This window comes from Hakea prostrata, chromosome 6, assembly GCF_041222555.1.
Source record: "Hakea prostrata isolate BN-2017 chromosome 6, UWA_Hpros_2, whole genome shotgun sequence".
Taxonomy (NCBI): domain Eukaryota; kingdom Viridiplantae; phylum Streptophyta; class Magnoliopsida; order Proteales; family Proteaceae; genus Hakea; species Hakea prostrata.
In genome coordinates this window covers 24,509,502-24,523,673 of record NC_142605.1, presented here as the reverse complement: position 1 = coordinate 24,523,673, position 14,172 = coordinate 24,509,502, and the positions used below count along the sequence as shown (strand labels likewise).

Genomic DNA, 14,172 nt, shown 5'->3' with positions numbered 1-14,172 from the left:
TAGAAACTGCATTCCAATGCAAGTTCCAGTCGCATTCTCTAGCATGTGATGGTGGGTGTGTTGGTGGAAGGAACCCTAGGTTGAGAACTACACACCACTGTAGCAGGAGCAAGCAGTGATGATGAGAGTAGAATGTTATCCTGGAAAAGTCAGGTTTTGATCAAGGTTCCCCAGGTGTAAAATATTTAAAAAAAAATTCCGAATAATTTTACACAAGAATGGGTCTTTGAGAATAGAAACGTTGCCAAATGCATAATTTATAGAATTCAAATGCCATATACAATTTTCTTGCTAGCCATGCATTTCCCCTTCAGCTCCTCATTGTATTTCCCTCTTTAATTCCTCTACCTTCTTCACTTTCTGTTCCAATTTCATTTCCGAACCTCCCCGGATTTTTTCCAAAAGACTATTTCTCGTACTCAATACAGAGCGAAAAAATCCATTAACCCCATCAGTCAGACAATCCAAACGCTCGCTTAACGTTATAGTAATCGCCTCCAACTCCTTGAAATTACTTTCCAACCTGTCATTTTCCTTTCCCTCCAAACGAACACCCTTTCCTACCACGTCATCTATGACGTCACACACGCTTCGCACGTGTTTCTCCACGTCAGCCACGTCTTCCGCAACCCGCCCGGTAGCTGAGCCATCCTTGAACCGCTTCTCGATCTCTACGGCAACCGCCGAAGCCACGCCAGTAAACTCGTCGGACCAAGAAAACTCGGCAGGGACTCGGACTTGAATCGTTTCCGTTGACTCAGTCAAGATAGAAACGACGGCTCCGGCAACGAAGACCGTCATCGCTCCGACGGTATAGACCAATCGATCGACGACGTTTTCAAAGGTTCTGATCTTGCCACTTGGAGGATTTCCAAGTCTCCGCGCGAGATCTCGGATCAGCTCACCCGGACTCAGTAACCTCCGATGATGTGTGAGAACGATCGAGCGATTCCTCCACTCAGACAGCGAATCTCTCAAGCGGCAGAGCTTCTCCGGCGCCAGAGCCTGTCCTCGTCGAAACAGTTGGATCTCTGAGACCAGCAGAAGCCGAGCTTGTCGTAATCGTTCAATTTCCAGAACGATCGAGTTACAAAGATCCAAGAGCTTCAGACTATCATCCAAATACGAAGCCAGAAATCTCTCGGAGCCTGAGAATTTCAGATCCGAAACCAACTTTTCTGCTTCGGCGTGTATATAACAGAGAAAATTAATGGCAAGAGAGAGCCAGCAGAAATTAATGGAAGGTGGATTTAGGGTCTTGAGACGACGGAGGAGGTTCTCATCAAAGGATTGAGAGAGCAGGTCGAGATCCTTTATCGAAGCAGAAGATCGTCTTCCGGCAAAGAACCGATGGCTGAGAGATGGAAAGCGGCGAGCGGGCTCCGTCAGAAACATTTTCCGTCGAGAAAGGGGAAAAATTGTTTTCGATCGGGAAGGATACAGGAAATCAGCCAGAGAAACGGATTTGATCTTATGAATTAGATAAACATAAATTACGAGAATTGCCACCGCCCCCCTCCGGGGTGTTAAAAGTTAAAACTTAAAAAGTATCCGTTATCTTGACCTCGGACCTCCACAGTCAGTCGACTCAGTCCACGGTAAGTCCTAAATTACTGAAATACCCTTCACACTGGCGATATATCCGTAGGGGTGTCAAATGGTTTGGTTTGGCGTGGTGCCGGTTTAGGCTTAACAGTTTTTTTGATTTCAATTTGGTGTAGTTTAGGTTTGGGTTGACTAACAGTTTGGTTTCGGATTGGGGCAGTTTTGTGACCATTACTAACCGGTTATAATTATAGACCATTTCGAATTAAAGTTCATATGGACCTTGAATCTTACCTCTTGGGCTTAAGGTCCAAACATAGACTTTTTCTTTATGAGAATAAAAATTAGTATTTATAAAAGTGGGTAATACACTATAGTCGGAGAAATTTATCTGGTCCATCTTGTTGTCAAAATGGACCATCCATTTCCTTATAGATGTGTAACATGTGTCATAACATCACATCAAATAGTTGGATAGAGTGGGTAAAGACATGGGAGCCTCTCCAATGGAGACCTTGAATTATGTACGTTTGACGCAACTTGAAGACCCCTAATTAGTTTAAATCAATTATTGGATGCTTGAATTTGAAATAGAAATAAGAACTTCTCTCTTGCTTAAAGACACTCTTTTCCTCCCACACCCACACATTTGAGTCCGGATCAGCGACCCGTACGGGGAGCACAAAGTGCTCCCCTCACGCTTTCTGACCACAAATATCAATGGTCCCACAGTGAAAAACACTTTTTGGAAAAAAAATAAAAAAAAGCTTTTTTTTTACTAGTGGGACCCACTGATGTTTGTGGTCAGGAAGCCATGGGGGAGAGTGCTCCCCCGGGGAGAAGATCCGGATTCCACACATTTACCCTCTCACTAAACAATATTTTTTAATTGAAGAGACAATGATCGATTCTACCGTCTGGGGTATACGTATTTTTCTTGTGTGCCCGTGTTCGCATGGAGTGTAAAAACTTTCACATTCAAATTTTGTCAAAAATAAATTAAATTAAATTAAAATAAAATTCAATTATGTTTGAAGTTGTAGTGCCAACATTGAATGGAGTTACTTATTAAACAAATCACTGATGATTGACTTGAATCTCTAAACTTCCAAAGTAGAATATGAAGTGCAGAGTTCTAAAGAAACATGAATTCCCCCTTAATTATCTCTTTAAATTTCCAAAGAATTAGTTGGATCTATGCTATTTTACATTATAAAAATCTCCATCCAATATTATTGCAAAATTAACTTCTGAAGGATTCAATAGCTGATTGTCCACCACTCGGATCAAATGAGATTGATTGTAAATGAGACATATGGATGAGTGTCAGCATCCCCACCCAAACCAGCCATCCCTCCAGAATCTTCTTCAGATTTCCAATAGGTACTGCATCAATGCAATTTATCATCATGAGGTGCATAAACCCACAAATACATGCATAGAATATATACAGTTATTCTAAGAAGTGAAATTATCTACTATGCTCTAAAAACTCAATAGATGTCAATTAAAAAAAAAAAAAAAAGATAAAAAAAAAACATCAACAAGCCTGTCTTGCAACCCAGTCCCTTAAGAATTGTATTTCATAATTGCTTCGATTAAAAAGTCTGCAACTTGTAACATATGTAAGTTGTGTACCATATTTCAGGCTTTCAAATGACAATCTTTACTATTGTAGGAGGTTTCAGCAGTTTTTTTCAAGGGTCGGTGAAGCATATCCAAAATCGTGATATGAAGGACAAGTCTGGTTTATGTTCTATATTGAATTATGACACTTGGATTTCTTATCCTACAAAATACGTTTTGAATAGCTAAATGAATCAACAGAAAACAAACTCAGCAAATCAAATAGTCACCTGTTAGTGTTGTCACACAACCCTTCAATTATAGAACGTACTTTCTTCTCATTTTTCACTGACGGAGCTAAAACTGCTGCCTGTAATAAATTCAACATACCAAAGCATTGTCGAAGGGCCAATTCATGATTCAAGATATACGCCAAGAGAAAAAGAAGATAGAAAAAAAAAAAATGAAGAGAAAAAGGAAAACTGATGACAGTTCAAACACAGGGTACCAAGAAAGATGGTGGCAATCCATATCTCAGAATGCTTTCTGCAAAAACACGAACAGCACAGAAGTGCATCCAGGAACTGAAAACCTGCAGGATAAATCAATCCACACAAGATATGAAATATATGTAGTTAATTATCAAAACACCATAGAAAAGTATGTTTGTGAACAATGATGCCAATATGTAAACAAGTAGGAAAAGTTCACAGTAAAAGTAAAACAGGCTGGAACATAGATTTTATATGAGTTCTAAATTCAGAATTGTGCTCTTATGGCAATGTGTTTTACCATTAGTATATTATTATCAAAGCCTGGTCAATCCTTGGGCAGAACAAAGACACTTGAGTTTGCTGATCATACATGAAACTCATTGCATTAAATCCCATTGTCAATAATATATTCTTATAAATCCTTAAAAATTTACACATTGTAAGAACATCCTCCACTTGCTTCATATCAAGTTAGTCCAATTAGTACCTCTTTGAAAGAAGCTACCATGATTTTTAGAAACTATAAAAGACGACTTAGTCTCAAACAACAGAAACAATAACAACAGGAATATACCTCTCCGTAACTGGTATAACACCACTGCAGAAGAGAGCTTCTCAAAGTTTCCTGATCTTGCATCAATTTTTCCAACTCTTGCTTTCGACCTTCTTGCGCTTCTGGACTATATTCAAAATCTCGGATCTGAATCACATGAAAAACCATACAAACCTCCATAAATAAGAGACAATACATGCAGCAGAATCAGTATTATATGTGATGTGTTACTTAATAGTTCCCAGTCAACCACAGACAAGTAAATTTTCCATCCAGAGTATGAGTGGGAGTTTTTAAGGGTGCCACCCATGATGTAAGACTTTGATAAAAAAAAAAAACAAACTGTTGACATTACTGTACCCCAAGAGCTACTAACGTACCTGAAATCCTTTTTCCCGAGCACTTGTTCTGAAATTATCAGCAACCCGTCTAAACAGAGTTACAGTGTAAAGGGCATATTCATTGTCCTCATGCAACTTCTTGGAAGACCTGGGAACCTAAAAGAATCTGACTTAAAAACTATGCAATAGTTTTATAGAATATTGAACAAAAAGTCAAAATATACAAAACCTTATAGCCAGCAAACTATTTACATATGAACAAGAATAACATTATTGAAATGAAGTACATCAAACTTTTTGATCCAGCAGCAAAAAACCCCAAACCTACCATTTGGGGGATCTGCCAACATATCACTCATGAAAGAAAGTATAGCCAAATCTTACCACATAGTTAGCAAGTGTTTCATAGCTTGATAACCAGTCCTTCTGTGAAAATTTGGAGACAATTGCTAGAAGTGTCACCAAATTCTCTGATGTAATTATGTCTTCAGGTTTCACCAAATTGGAAAGGTCACGGACAGCTAAACTGCAGAATGAAGAAATGAATAATACAGCACTCATGAAATCTTGACAAGGATGAAACATGCAAAGTTCCAAATTACAAACCCAACAAGGCAGCTGCATTTAAACTTCTACTTCTTGTTATATAAAAAGAAATATTAATTGTTGTGTTAAGCTGACTCTGTGCTCATACCTCCCACTCTGCTTCCTATTTATTGTGTTCAGTTGACTCCGCACATTACCATACTCAGCAACACGAACCTGTCACAAATCATGTGGATAAAAGCATTTTTGTCATTCAATCCAAAGATACAGAGCCACTGGGAAATACAAAGCTAGATATAATGCTTATATTCTAAATCTAAGACTCAAATGAAAAATAAAATCTGACTCTTCACAACCCAATAATAGTTGCTGGAGAATTCAGCGGCTTATGAATTTTAACACAAGAGTTAAATTCATGACTTTTTCATAAGAATCAGCACAGTGTTATGCATCATAACATACAGCAAACTGGTGCAATAAAAACATCAGCTGCAAGATAAAAGTGAACTGCAACAATGATGTGATAAATTATTAAAAAAAATAAAATTGAATCAGATCAAAAGATTATTAACCAAACAATTGAGATCATGAAGTGGGGTCACGTCCCAGAAACCATCATAGGTAGACTTTTAGTTCTAAAAATCACCATGTTCACAAGGCAAGATCCAATATAATCAGATAATAAATGTTCCAAAAAATCTATGTAATATGGAGCCAAATAGATGCTAGCAATCCATGATCAATGTAGAGTTGATAAAGCATAGGACCAGAGTAAAAGAATGACAGATAATTATATAACTCTCAATAACAGAAAAGAATTAGATTCACTAGTTGAAAATTAGAGAATAAGAGGGACAGAGAAGAGGGGAAGAATCACAGCAGATCTTGGAGAGGAAAAATCAATCAAAATAATAAAGTCACTGATTCTTCAGTAGATTCTTTTCCATCATGATATCACATGGATTTCAATAGATATCCATGAAATACTATGACTTCCTAAAGGGAAAATGTTCATGTAGAAACCAAATTCAGGTCCCATTGGCACACCATTTGATGCTTTTGGTCAATTAAGTTAACCACTTTTTTATCTTCCATAATTTGCACATAGCACTGTGTCAACAACCTTTATTTCCTCCTAGCCCTTAGGATATGGAGTTTTAGCTTCATAAATGTATCCTACAGAGCATAAGTATGTCAACTGTATATATTCAGACGAAGTTATACTCAATTTCACTTTAGGAATTGAATAACCTTACAATACCAATTATAAATAACTAACTATGCTCTCCCAATATTTCCACCAACATGATGTCACAGAACTTTATCAAAAACTAAAATCAAGACTTCAGTTTTATGGTTATGGTAGCAGTTTTATTCCAAAGGTCTCATCAGGCTTTAGTATTTTGGCAGTTCCTTTGAAATATACTTCCATTCATGAACAACAAAAGGATAGAAATGGCAGTCAGAAATTGGTTCTTAAAGCCTAGATTGGTGTTCTCTTTTTTTTTTTTTTTTTTTGGGTTGGGGTGGGGGGGGGGAAAGCTACTACTGATCAAAAAAATCAGTAATGGATGTAAATATCAATCAAATCACACAAGCACAAAAAACAGGTACCTTGAGGTCATCCTCAATTTTGGCCACTTGATGATGGATGCCATCCACAATCTCCCTGAGAGGAGACATTGTGGGGTACTTTGCTTCATCCCAGACAAATCTTCCATTACAAAGCCATATTCAATTTCAGTAATGGAAACCCACGAAAGATCAGCAACTAATCCAATGTCAAAACATTTCATATCACTACCTTGTAAGGTAAGAATCAACAGGAACTCCATCCACTGTCAAAGCACCACTCTCTGTCCCATTAACCCTCTCCAACTCCTCAATCTGACGCCTTATTTTATGAGATACTCCTTCAACAAAGCTATTGGACTGCAAGTTCCACCAATCAAGAAAGAGAAAAATCTCAATACATGAGAGAGATGAAATTTAGTCACATGACAGGCATGGAAATATAGAAAATGATACCTTCAAAAGATCATCACTGAGTGACAGAAGAGAATCTAGAGTTCCAACACGCAGATTAGGTATATTGAACTGCAGTATGGATGAGATAATTATCAACCAAACATCAAGTTTGCTAAATGTGAATTAAAATAAAATAAATAAAAACAAAACAAAACAAAACAAACAAAACAGACTTTCTGTTTTGTTTACCCTGTATAGTGGAGTATCAAAGGAGTGCTTAGAGACTGCTTCTTGCAAACGGTTCCATACAGGTGAAGGAGATGTCTGAACAGGAAGAGAAACCGCCCAATACTTTGATGCCATTGCCTGTTGGGAACTGCTTTCGTGGTTTTAAAGGATGAGAAAGGAGATATCAACAGAAAAAAAAATCAGGAGATATCAACAGAATAAAGAATGAGGGCCATTTCCTTTTCTTCTCCCCTTTTTGAGGCTTTGGTTAGTGATTGTTTTTATTCCTCCATACATATAACCCATCAGTTTCAAGATGGTTGCAAAAAGTAATTCATCTTTTCTTTAAGCTGATTCATCTTATTTTGTTCTAGTGTCCAACCCAAAAGAAGCTATAGATGGAGGGGCCTAACTGGTAAATGAAGGCATCTTAGGTCCCCTAGTTTCCAATGTGGAACAATTCCAAACATTCCCCTTCAAATGTTGCCAGACTTTGGGTGGTACTACACTGGAATATATGGCTCCTATTTGAGTGAATGTACACAAATGTAATATTAAGAAAGCAGGTCTAACGGCTCTGATATCATGTTGAAGGTATTCAACCCAAACACATAAGCTATTACATGGAGAGACCATAGTAACATACGAAGGCATCCAAGTCCTTAAAGTTTTCCAATATGGGATTATTTAAGTAGCTAAAAATGTAGGGCTATGAACAAAAGTTAGGAAATCTCAATAACTTTGATTCTTCAAATCACCAAAACAAAGGGGAAAAAACCAAATAGATATCATAATTCCTCTTGAAGTCTTCCCAATATTTGTTATACACTTCAATAATAGCACCACAAGTAGTGCCAGAGAAATACAAGAACTCAGCATCCACCTGAGGACTTTGGGGGAGGGGGGGGTTGGGGAAGAAAACCCTAACTTACCCTGGGATAGAATTTACTATTAGGATTCAAGGCTGAAGAAAATTGACCTTTATTACCGGACTCAACTTAATTATGCCTCTTGATACCTATGAGAATAAATCTTGAACTAGAAAGAAAAGAATAGTTATTCTATCATCTATACCATGCAAAAGCTCAGGATATTCACTGTTATATGGAAAAATCTCCATGAAGTGACACATCAGAGTCAACCATCATGGCCAAACCAAGTCAGACTTTTTTTCTCTTTTTATTTTATTTATTTTATTTTATTTTATTTTATTTTATTTTATTTTATTTTTAATTCCTGTCAATCAGGTTCAACCAGAATGCAGCCATAAGTGTTCCAGCTCAGATTTTCACCCCACAGACCAGGCCTTCATTGAAGATAAATCTCCTCTGAATGATAGACTAATAAAAAGAAAGCCAGTTAAATAAAGAACAGAGTCGAATAATGTCCAGGAGTTGGCATGCTTTTCCCTAAATAGCCCATAGATAATCTAATAAGATTATACTGCCCAATTAATGAAAGCTCCATTTCAACTTGCTTCATTGATAATATTTAATTTAGAATTCACTGGGTGAAGAGGTTTATCTATAAATCTATATAATTTGAGGATTTGATCTTGTGAAATTAGTTAGATAATAAAACTTGAGAAAAGATTGATAATCAAAAGCTCAGATTTGTGCACTAGAGAAGAATCTCACTGGCACTAACTTTTGACCGAAGCTCACATTTGAAATTTAATGGATAACATGTTTTATGACATGAAAATCCTCTTGGCATCTCAAGTCCTACGGGTATAGATCACTTACAGAATTACACAAAAGGAACTTTCAGCTATTCTATAACAGAGATTTCACTTAAGAACATCAAATCGTATTTGATAAAAACATGCATAGAAACAACCAGAAGTCAGCAATACCAGCAGCTTAACAGATCCGATCCAAATTTGAGTTAAAAAAATAAAGGCCAATCAAAAACTCAACCACAAAAACCGTAACTTTCTTGTAAGACGAAAGCTACAATGGGCATTGGACGTTGCAGAAAATGAATACTCAGAGAGAAATGCTATGTCTGGATATGCAGAGTGCAGAGAGGATCTACTGAGATCGGTTCTAGATAATTTGCTTGAAAGGAAAATTGGATTTGAGTTTTGAGTTTACGGAAAAAGGACACCGAGGAAATGAGGCATACCTGCCGGATGAACGAAGATACGCTGTTTGGTCGATTTCCGGGCTAATCTGAAGTGTGAGTGGCCACCGGATCACCCTCGTAACTCGTTGCTGGTGGAATCCAATTCGACTCAATAGTCAATACGCGCGAGCAGAGAAGCCCAGCAGCTGTAACACGCACAAATAAGAGTGTAGGACCCATTTAATAATATCATTTTTATGCTACTAGGTGGAAGTGGGACCCACCTTGAAGCAGCAAATGTCTGTAGTGTTTGACTTGATTGAATCTCCATGTTTTTCTCTCTTCCTGTTCTTTTTTCAAGTTGGGATTGGTGAATCTGCTTCAGCCTTAGAGAGTAAAGTCTCCATTGTCTCTTTTATTTGGATAATTTTCATCAATACTTTTATGTTTGGTTTATGTTATTTTTAGTCAAAAAAATTAATACTTTGCATTTGTCTTCCTACGCTATGTTATACTATAAAAAAGTCAATTTAAAGATAAATTATCACTTTTATGACCAATTTACTTTTTTTTTTTTAAATTTAATTTTTTTACATACACACTCCCTGCTATGAAACTCATGATTCCCCTTTTAGTCTAAAATTATAGAAAAGTCATAGAATTTAAATAAATTTTAAAATATGACCAAAATATGCTTATATTATCCCTTAACTTAAACCCTATTTGCAAAGATTAATCTTAAATGGAGATGGTTGTTTGCTCCTTGAGTCTTTGGTAGAGTTGAGTAAATGGGAAATGAAGAAGATGGGTGAAGGGAGAATCTCTTCATCTATCTTGGCTAGATTCTACTTTGCAAATAGGGTTTAAGCTAAGGGGTACTTGAGTCATTTTAACATATAAAGGTATTTTAGTCATATTTTAAAATTTATTTGAATTTTAGGACTTTTCTATAATTTTTGGATTAAAAGAGGAGTCACAAGTTTCATGGCAGGTAGGGTGTGTATGTAAAAATTTTAATTAAAAAAAAAAAAAGAAGGACAAATTGGTCATAAAAGTGATAATTTGTCCTTAAATTGACTTTTTCTACAACACAAGGAAGTCAAATGCAAAGTCTCAATTTATTTAGACTAAAAATGACATAAACCAAACCTTAAAGGGAGCAAATGAAAATTATCACAAAAAAAAGGACAAATTGGTCATAGAAACAATAATTTGTCCTTAAATTGACTTTTTCTATAGCACAGGAGAGGTAAATGCAAAATCTCAGTTTTTTTGAACTAAAAATGACATAAACCAAACCACAGGAGATCGAGATGAAAATTACTCCTTTTATTTTTGGATGGGGAGCGGGTGTAAAGGTAAAATTAGATTGAAATCAAAATAAATTTGTATCTTAATTTGGTTAAGATTAAATTACGGTTGAGTTTTAAACGGTTACATTTTTACCAAAAAAAAGTATTAAATAAAATCTTGGAATTAATTTAACCCATTTGGACATCTTTGACAGGCTAGGATCTCACATTAAGACTACATGTCTAATAAATGGAACTAAAAAAAAAAAAAGGATCGAACTGACTTTGAGGTACTCGTATCACTAAATTAGTATCGCTAGACATCAATCTTTGTATTGTGTTGATTCGATTTGGTTGCGATTATCTCAGTTGATTCTCAAAGATTTTGTCTCCAATTGGTTGCTATTATCTCGGTTGATTCTCAAAGATTTTGTCTCCAATTGGTTGCTATTATCTCGGTTGATTCTCAAAGATTTGTTTTTTAAATTCTTAAATACAAAAGAGCTTCGATCTATTTGTGGAGAATGTAAGGCCTTGCACCAATGTGGGTGGGGGGAGGGGAGAAGAGAATGAGATTTTTTTTTTTTTTTTTTTTTTTTTTTGGGGTGTGGGTGGTGTTGTGTTTTGTTTTGTGTTGGGGGGGGGGTGGGGTGTGGGGGGGGGGGGGGGGTTTTGCTTTGCTGTGCGGTGAATACTTCACCACTTTTTTTACTCCTTTTTTTAAGGGGAATTAGAAGTATAGGGGAGAAAGAGAGTTTCTTCTTTATTTTAATCTATAATTGCCTCAAGTGCCAACAATGAAGTATTCGGAACATATCCCACAAGCTTCATTTGCATGGTGATCTCATTTAACATCCTGTATAGATCCTTAGATTGAGAATGCAACTTGTCAAATGCTTTGAACTCATGTATTTCACCATTCACTTCAATCCAACTATATCCAGGTTTCTTCTCCACTCCTTTCCCTTTCATTAGCATCCTAACATAAGCTGCTTCATCCCACTTCTGACATATGGAGTATAAGTTAGCTAGAAGTGCATACCTACCAGACCGATCAGGCTGCAGCTCAATTAGATGTTTTCCTATGCATTCACCAAGATCGTAATCCTTATGTATCATACAGGCACTAAAGAGAGCTCCCCAAACACCAGGACTTGGTTGCATTGGCATGTTTTTGATGAATTTCAATGCTTCCTCCAAATGGCCTGCGCGGCCCAAGATATCAACCATACAACCATAGTGATCAAGAGTAGGCTCAACACCATAAACTCGACTCATCGAATGGAAGTGCCTATGGCCTTCATCAACAAGACCACCATGAGAACAAGCACAGAGAATGCCTATGAATGTGACAGAATTGGGTTGAACACCATTCATTAACATCTGAGAGAAGAGATTCAAAGCCTTCAAGGCATGCCCATGCATTGCTAACCCATTAATCATAGCAGTCCAATGGTACACATTCTTACGAGGTAGCTTCTCAAAAATTGCAAATGCAACATCTATACATCCACACTTTGCATACATGTCTACCAGTGACGTCCCAAGGTTAACATTCACTTCCATCTTATTCTTATCAAGATATGAATGAACCCATCTGCCTTGATCCAATGCTCCCAATTGTGCACACGCGGTGAGAACACTCGCAAGTGTTGCTTGGTTAGGCTCAAAATGCCGTAGAAGCATATCTTGAAAGACAAATAGAGCATCCTTAAATCTATTACATTGCACGTAACCGGCAATCAGAGAACTCCAAGAAACCACATTTTTCTTAGGCATCTCATCGAACACCTTGCGGGCATCATCGCAACAACCACATTTAACATACATATCTAGGAGAGCACTACCAACATAGACGTCCCAATTTACTCTTCCCGCTTCTACATAAAACCCATGAATCCATCTCCCAAGCCAAACATCTCCCACCATTCTAGCAGCAGAGAGAATACTAACAATAGTAACTTCATCAGCCCTTACATCTTCAGATCTCATCTTCATGAAAAGTTCAATCCCTTCCTTAGGTCGACTGTTCTTAACAAACCCATCAATCATTGCCGTCCAAGCAATGGAATCTTTCTCATGAATTTCCCCAAATATCTGGCATGCCAAATCCAAGAACCCACCATTTGCATAACAAGAAATGAGTGAATTCTTCACAAAACGATCACATTCCAATCCAAATTTCACAACTTGACCATGAATCTGATTTGGGTTTCCATTTTTGGACTTGGAAAAGGCTTTGAGAAGCAGAGGGTATGTGTGTCTGTCCGGAAGCACAGCATCTCCTCTCATTTTGGCAAAGAAAACGAAAGACATTTCCGGGTTGGAACTTGCAGAGAAGCCTCTGATCAAAGTATTCCATAGGAAGGTATTGCGAGTTTCTATTTGATTTACCAGGGAAAGAGCATAGTAGGCAAGATGGTCGCCTGACAGAGAAGTTGCAATAAAATGAAGAAGCTTGTTTCTCAAGAAACTGTCTTGTGAAAGGCCTTTGGTGATGAGGAGAGAATGAATCTGCTTGAAATGCTCTACAGTTTGACAATGCGAAAGTAAGACGGTGAGCCTGCTTGTTGAAGTCGTAAGCATTTAGTCGGGAATGCATGGACAACGAAGCCATTAGCGAATAGCTATAAGTAGAAGACTTTAATCAAAAAAATAGAAAAACCTAATAAAAAAAAAGTTTAGAGCCATCTAAAACCTAAAAATTTGAGTCTAATTTTACCCAAAAGTTAGGGTGGAAAGAATCTCAACAGAGGTTACTTGTGGTCCAGTCTCGGTTTTTCTCATGTTTTTCTATCAAACATTAGGATCGAGGTCCACCGAGGCCCACAGCTTGTCAAAATTCAGAAGTGGGTCTCTCCTAATATATAATGAAGAGATGTGAGACGAGCACAAACCTCCACCTGTAAGTGTCAGATAAAGGATTCGAATTTCTTGTGGAAAGGAGGACACTTTCTCCCTGTCTGTAGCCCTCCCCCACAACTCTGCCATGAATTTATACATGACAGCCTAAAATTTATTGTTCAATACATTATTACAAGGGTTCATAAAGCTATCAAGATGGGCAAACCAAGATTTTTGATATTGTTAGGAGAAGGCCTTGGGTTTGCCGGCTTGATCAAGGTAGTATGTCTATAGTTGAAGTGAATGTACAACTAATCTTTATCCGAAAAGGAAAAAAAACGAAAAATACATCTTATTCAAGCAAAACCTAGGATAGGGTATATAAATCATCCAACCATGGAGTGGAATTGAGTCAAAAAGAAAGATGCATCTTATTCAAGCAAAACACCGAGGAAAGAGTATACAAATCATCCAACCATAGAGTGGAACTGAGCCAAATAATTGTGCTTGACAAAAACTGGGTAGTCCTACCTAGGTGGCCGACATATGTGTTGGTTGACATAGGAATTGTTTAAGGGCCTGTTTGGTTACATGAATCTAGATATTTCAAATATCTAGATTCATGAATACGAGATTTAAACACATTTGGTTATGAAAATCTTTAGATTCATGAAATCTAGATATTCATCTTTTTACACTAAAAACGTATATTTGTAGATTTATGGGTA

General features: G+C 37.1%; 3 protein-coding genes across 4 annotated transcripts; all 3 read right to left on the bottom strand.

The window, feature by feature from the left end:
- Nucleotides 1-318: 318 nt before the first annotated feature.
- On the bottom strand, nucleotides 319-1,395 carry LOC149012796 (protein BPS1, chloroplastic-like). Its single transcript, XM_089157661.1, has one exon. The coding sequence runs from the start codon at nucleotides 1,393-1,395 to the stop codon at nucleotides 319-321; it is 1,077 nt and encodes a 358-aa protein (XP_089013787.1).
- A 1,085-nt stretch (nucleotides 1,396-2,480) lies between these two features.
- LOC149012795 (V-type proton ATPase subunit C-like) lies at nucleotides 2,481-9,513 on the bottom strand. 2 transcript variants are annotated; one of them, XM_089159273.1, is made up of 12 exons: nucleotides 9,369-9,513; nucleotides 7,263-7,379; nucleotides 7,074-7,142; nucleotides 6,850-6,977; nucleotides 6,660-6,759; nucleotides 5,194-5,261; nucleotides 4,884-5,025; nucleotides 4,539-4,655; nucleotides 4,180-4,305; nucleotides 3,620-3,703; nucleotides 3,402-3,481; nucleotides 2,481-2,931 (listed from the first exon to the last, which is right to left on the bottom strand). In XM_089159273.1, the coding sequence occupies exons 2-12, from the start codon at nucleotides 7,374-7,376 to the stop codon at nucleotides 2,832-2,834; spliced, it is 1,128 nt and encodes a 375-aa protein (XP_089015399.1). In that variant the 5' UTR covers nucleotides 7,377-7,379; nucleotides 9,369-9,513; the 3' UTR covers nucleotides 2,481-2,831. The 2 variants fall into 2 exon arrangements, with proteins under 2 accessions (XP_089015399.1, XP_089015398.1); XM_089159272.1 differs by having other exon boundaries at nucleotides 2,482-2,931; nucleotides 7,263-7,389.
- Nucleotides 9,514-11,340: 1,827 nt separating this feature from the next.
- On the bottom strand, nucleotides 11,341-13,197 carry LOC149012794 (Pentatricopeptide repeat (PPR) superfamily protein). The gene has a single exon (XM_089159399.1). The coding sequence runs from the start codon at nucleotides 13,184-13,186 to the stop codon at nucleotides 11,369-11,371; it is 1,818 nt and encodes a 605-aa protein (XP_089015525.1). The 5' UTR covers nucleotides 13,187-13,197; the 3' UTR covers nucleotides 11,341-11,368.
- Nucleotides 13,198-14,172: the final 975 nt, after the last annotated feature.

Bases quoted from the DNA above. Each gene is read 5' to 3' on its own strand.
- LOC149012794 (XM_089159399.1), bottom strand. From the start codon at position 13,186: ATGCTTACGACTTCAACAAGCAGGCTCACCGTCTTACTTTCGCATTGT.
- LOC149012795 (XM_089159273.1), bottom strand. From the start codon at position 7,376: ATGGCATCAAAGTATTGGGCGGTTTCTCTTCCTGTTCAGACATCTCCT. The intron at 7,143-7,262 runs GTAAACAAAACA...TCCATACTGCAG, and splicing joins TTGATACTCCACTATACAGG to TTCAATATACCTAATCTGCG. The intron at 4,306-4,538 runs GTACGTTAGTAG...CATGTGATTCAG, and splicing joins CTCGGGAAAAAGGATTTCAG to ATCCGAGATTTTGAATATAG.
- LOC149012796 (XM_089157661.1), bottom strand. From the start codon at position 1,395: ATGTTTCTGACGGAGCCCGCTCGCCGCTTTCCATCTCTCAGCCATCGG.